Raw genomic sequence first — 6,000 nt, forward strand, 5'->3', positions numbered from 1 at the left:
AATGTTGTACACATAAATACAGTCTACTGCATGAACTTCATTCAATTAGATATAATCCATATATGTATTCAATCATACTGACGATTGTCAAAATTTATACAATCATTCATCCTTATAGTAATACAAAATTAAGTTTTTTTTTTAATTTTGAACTTTTATTTACGCCTTTTTTCTGGTAATTTTAAATACTTTTGGGCTGCATAATGTTAGATGAAAAAAAAATGTGCCGATAGCTTCTTAGCAATAATTGGAAACCGAGTATATCATCATCGCTATTTATTAGACGTCAAAAATGTTAAGCAATATAGAATTCATCAAATCCATATAATACTCATTTTAAAAAAAGTAGAAAATATGTGTTTTGTCATTTGAATTCTTTGTGGAGCTTATTTTGAAAAATAGTCTCGAAATTTGAACAACTCCAGTGAGCATGATTGAGTTGAGATAAATGATTTGATTCACCGAAAAAGCAACATTTTTCCGATACGACATCCAGTATACTGGATGTAACCTTCAAATAACCTCTACAATTACTTTTTTAAATAAAATATGTTATATCAAAATTATGTTTTGGTGTTATCATCAATTCATGCATGAATATATACTTCTGGAAACCTTTTATATTTAATGTAATGAATTACCAATTTTGAATTTCTCAATAATAATCCAAGTTATATACCTTTCTAAAATTATCAATTTTATTAAATGTATACATGCGTGTCAAAATAATAGACACACTTACACATATCCACCAATTGAAGGGGTTATATTTGTACAATAAGCCTGTTTCTGGAATTTTTTCTCTTAGCTCAAGAGGAAGCCCATTCTGCACTTCAGACTTTTCCAAAGCCAACAAAACATACTATACTGGGTAAACGATTTATTTGTAGCTAACAAATCTGTTAATATCAGACGTATTACCTAAGTTTGGCTCAAATAATCTTCCTTCACTGCTCATCAATATGTTAGACATAGATTTATACATCACTATTTCTTTTGTGTCGATGCTTCATTGCCATATAAATCCTTAGAGAAAGACAATCAGAGTCCAGAGCCTCGCGCTCGAGGTGAGAATGTAAGCCAAACGGCCAACACTCAGCGATTCGAATCTGCAGTAGTCGCATAAAATAAAAGAATCGGCGCAAGATTCTAGGCTCTGATTCTGGGAATGCCCTTTTGAAATACCTTTCCGCATAAATACCACATACATATAGCTTTCACAGCCTCTTGACAAATTCATCTACAAAGACACCCTCTAATTTGCAGGCATAACGCCGTCGGATATCGACAAGTACTCTCGCATCGTCTTTCCGGTCTGCTTCGTTTGCTTCAACCTGATGTACTGGATCATCTACTTGCACATCAGCGACGTCGTAGCCGACGACCTCGTCCTGCTCGAGGAAGCCAAGTAAGGGACTAAAGAGGCGTCGTGCCAACGACGCAGACGACGTCGACGGAGAGCGACGCTGCTCCGCATATTCGCGCTCTCGCACGCGCGTTACACACACACACACACACACACACACATACAACTCGAGAAAGAAGACTCTACTCTTGTCCTTCGCGAGAAGTCGAGCGAAGCGGAGCCCGGCTCCCTCCGCCACCGCCCTCGAGGATGTTACATAACAAAACCGAGAAAAAAAATATTCATCTGCGAGCGAGCGAGCGGCAGAGGGATGAAACTTGCGATACACAGAAAGAAAAAACAAACAAACGCCCGAGCGCCCGCATCAAAGACTGAACAGTGTGCATCGAGGCGGAAACGCGCTGAGCGAGAGGAGGATCGTTATGTTACGCCCGATGAAGGAAAAATCCGCGAATCAGTATGTACTGCAGTGCCCGCAAAAACAAAATAACAAACCAACAAACAAAATCGAGACGACGACGACGTGGAGAGGGAAAGAGCGCCGTGAAGCGTTTCTATACTCTGTCTCTCTCCGAAGCTGAGCGATATGTGTAAACGGGAGTTCGAGTAGTATATACATATATATTATAATGGAGATGCATGCCGCGTGACGTTGAGAAAAATATCTCTTAGTTCATAAGCCAGAGAATGATGAGTGAGGGGAGGCGAAACGAAAAAAAAAGAGGAAAGCGACCGATATAGAGGTTGATGATCGAAGAGGAGCCATCTTCGGTATTATATAAAAAAAAACACGTCAATTTAGCCACACTAGTTAAATAAGCTCGTCGAGGATAAAGCAGAGAGTAACAAAAATAACAAAAAAAAACATTACTAATGAATTAATACCCAAAGCAAGCGCAGAATTATAAGACGAAAAAAAAATAAACGGAATAAGTAAACGATAAAAAGTAAATCCAAAATGTATAACAATGAGTTAAAATAAAAATATAATAAATAGGTTGCGAGGTTACAATATTGAGGGATTGCCGTGCGCGCGAGTGAGTATAATATATAAAGTATAGGGAAGAGAGTTCGACGAACAAAACAAAAAAAAACAAAAAAAACGTTTAACAAAACAAATAAACGACGATCCTAAGTGCTTCAGAGCGTTTTTACACCGACTTTTTAACAAACGGAAGAGACGTTCGCGCGCGAACACAAAGAAAAAAAATTAACGACGCGACAGAGAGAACACGAAAATCGGGCTCTTTTTCGACAGACGGCGCGAGGGTTCGCGCGCGCTCGCGCGAGACGATTTTACATTTGTTTTATATATGATGATACGCGAGAGGGATTTCCGAAAGGATAGCTAAGACGCACCATATACCCCTTTTTCTAAGAGTGAACGCAGAGAGTGAGTATATACATTGGATGCGACGCGGTTGTGCGAAAGCAATACTGAGTTTTTTACGAACTATATTAGAGGCGCACGAATGAAAGTATATATACATTTCTCTTGATACAAGTGTTTCGTTATTTTATATACACACGATGATGTATAACGTAACGTCGCGAGATGGCTTTTCGGTTCTTATATCATAACGATACGTAATATTACATACATATAGCGTACGTAATAACGGGGCGTACATCATATAACATTATATCGTTCTAATGTTGAGGCTGGCACTTGTATGTACGTTATAAATTTTATACTGTGAGCTTTTCGGTTCTTCTGTCGAATTCTCAAAGCACGTGAGAGACTAATATCGGCTGCAGCTGCACTCGATATGCGTCTAATATAAGGTATAGAACTCGGGCATACACTTTTCGACGCCGAAAACAAAGCGCGCGGGGAGATGCATAAAGCAGCGAGAGTAAAGTAGAGTCGATGAGCTATCATAAATTTCGCCCGCGTGGGAGTGACGCGCAAGGAAAATGCAAATTCAAGTTCAACAAGCCGAGGAGAGAGAGATTTCTCTTTATTCCGCTGTGCTGCCGCTGCTGCTTTTCTTGCTTGCGCTGCAGCGAGTGTATACAGCGCCGAAAAATGAAGAAAAATCGCGAGCGCCACTATAGCCACTCATTCCAAATCCAAGTTCCGTGTGCAAGCTTGTTTTTCCTTCGGCTCGAATAACTTTTCGCGCGCGAGCTTGCGGAAATATTTTTCGAGCAGCTTGCGAATATCGATTTTTCTTAATACACTTAGATCTTACCCACCTTTTAACTCCGTGACACGTGTGCTGCAACGAGTCTACGTGAAAGTCGTCAGTGCGCTGATGAGAACAAGACGGACGCGCGCGTTGCAACGACGCAGAGAGTGAGAGACATGAAACGAAACCGAAGTAAAAGCACAGATGAAAGACTCCGACAAGCCGCAGACGGAATACGAAAGATGTAATGAACAGTGTATACACGACGCGACGTCACGACACTACTGCGTACAGCCGACAAAACAAAGTTAACGAGCCGAGACAAAACCACTGCGGAATATTAAAGATACGCGCACGCGTATGAAGTAACAAAAAAAAAATTGCAAACGAACAACAGGGAAAATTCCGGGGAAAACGAGCGAGAGGAAAAGTACCGGGAAATTTTTTATTTTGCACCGCGGAAAAACGTAAACCGAACAAACAAAAAGAGCCGTGCTTCCTGCGAAACTGAAAAATAACAGAGAGAGAGAGAGAGAGAGAGAGAGAGAGAGAGAGAGAGAGAGAGAGGGAGAGAGAGCGAGAGAGAAAAGTATATATCCAGGTTATCGACCGCAAGCTCACGCCCAGTCCGACCTCTCCTCTCCGGGGGGGGGGGGGGGGGGGATCTTGGAAGGAGAAAAGAGAGATAGAAAAGACAAAGGAGCCGCCTTGTTTTTCCGGGAGCCGTGCTTAATCGGGCGTTAAAAAGTTAAGCGGCTGACGGATTTTTACCCCGACGGATAAAGCTCCCGCGGATTTCCGCTGCTATCACGCTGATTTTTTTGTTCCTTCCTTCTTCCTTCTTCCCGCTTCCTTCGCGAAAACTCTCTATAATCGCCAAAGTCCGCCTCGAAGTTGCCCGAGTTATTACACGCATATTATACATGTATAGGTAGAACGTGTGCAGCGCTGCACGCGAGCCCTTCCGCCGTCTGTCCGTCTGTCACCGGTGTGCTGGGGATATGAAGCCGATCACGCGATCCGACGTGTTTGACGCGGACTGTTTGGAAAAATTTCGACGCCGATGCGGAGAGAGAAGGCAATTTCTTTATCGAATTGAAAATGTAGAACCGGAGTGCGGCGGTGCCAAAAGAGAGGGGCGAGCGTTTTTCCGGACAGTCCGCAAGTAATCCATACGGACGGTCCACAAGCAAACGCCTCGATTACCGGACACGCCGGCGGCTCGTCTTTGATCGCGTCCCACCTACAAACAAAGTATATTTGCATCCTCCCACGCGATGCACAAACACTGAAGAATATTCCTGACGATCGATCGTCGCGCGGGGCTGCGAGAGTGGACTGTAATTGCTGCGCAAGCTTCGCCGACCCTGTATGGATTGCGTTGTGTGTGTGTGTGTGCGCGCTGGTGGTGAGAAAGACGGCTGTACATGCCGGGGGAGGGGGGCGGGGAAAAGTAGCTGGATTTGTTAATGGACGGAATCGGTTTACTTACACACGAGGGCCGACGCGGATTTGAGCGGGACGATAGTGCGGTTATTATATAGATTCGTCAGTCATGGCGGTGTCCGGGCAATGTGGACGGTTCGAGTGCTTTTTTTTTCTCAAGTTAAAACTATAGGAATAAAGTTGAGATCTGATTATTGGTTTATTGAGAGATCGATTGATTCGCGGAGGGTCACATTTCTCGGAACTGTCTGGTCTACAGATGTCTCTAAATACAAGTAACGGATAGGTTGTAAGAGTCGCACACGTGGAAAGAAAGTGAGGAAAGGCAAAAGGCGTCATTCGATACACGAAGACACATAACTATAGAATGCGTATAACGTGTGTCTTTGTATATCCGATGACGATATCGTGGCGAAGTATCAGTATAGACGGTGGAAGATTAGGATTATGAAAATAACAAACCTGCGAATGAGAATCTAGTATTTTATCGTTGTGATATATATATATCACAATATATATATATATATATATATATATATATCTGTTATATATATATATATATATATATATATATATATATATATATATATATATATATATATATATATATATATATATATATATATATATATATATATATATATATATATATATATATATATATATATATATCTGTTATATATATATATATATATATATATATATATATATATATATATACCTGAGTAAATATCGTGCATATACACGTAATTTACTATGTATTAATTATTATTATTATTATAATTCTATACGATAACACGTGCACCCAGAAAAATGTCTTATTAAACCTTACACACACACACACACATGCTTGCGCGAATTGTCAGTTTTATATACTTTGTATATTACCTTTTGTTTCGAAAAAGTTGACATGTATTGATATACATATAACAAAGTCGAGAAGATTCACGCGGGCATACGCAGGCGTTTGACAAAATATTTTCTGTGTATCCGTGATTATACACACATATATATATATATGTATATATATATATATATATATATATATATATATAT

General features: G+C 40.4%; 1 protein-coding gene across 24 annotated transcripts in view; it reads left to right on the forward strand.

Annotated features, from left to right (window-relative positions):
• The window catches only part of LOC100116668 (GABA-gated chloride channel Rdl), a 154,120-nt gene extending 150,062 nt beyond the window's left edge, over nucleotides 1-4,058 (forward strand). For 14 of the 24 annotated variants that reach the window (XM_031921224.2, XM_032601602.1, XM_031921223.2 and 11 more), the window contains 2 exons: nucleotides 809-871; nucleotides 1,267-4,058. In XM_031921224.2, the coding sequence (XP_031777084.1) occupies nucleotides 809-871; nucleotides 1,267-1,412 (209 nt within the window). In that variant the 3' untranslated portion in view covers nucleotides 1,413-4,058. The remainder of the gene's footprint in view (nucleotides 1-808; nucleotides 872-1,266) is intronic. The other 10 variants (XM_031921230.2, XM_031921229.2, XM_031921227.2 and 7 more) reach the window with 1 other exon arrangement.
• The last annotated feature ends 1,942 nt before the right edge of the window (nucleotides 4,059-6,000 follow it).

The sequence above is a fragment of the Nasonia vitripennis genome, chromosome 1 (assembly GCF_009193385.2).
Source record: "Nasonia vitripennis strain AsymCx chromosome 1, Nvit_psr_1.1, whole genome shotgun sequence".
Taxonomy (NCBI): Eukaryota; Metazoa; Arthropoda; class Insecta; order Hymenoptera; family Pteromalidae; genus Nasonia; species Nasonia vitripennis.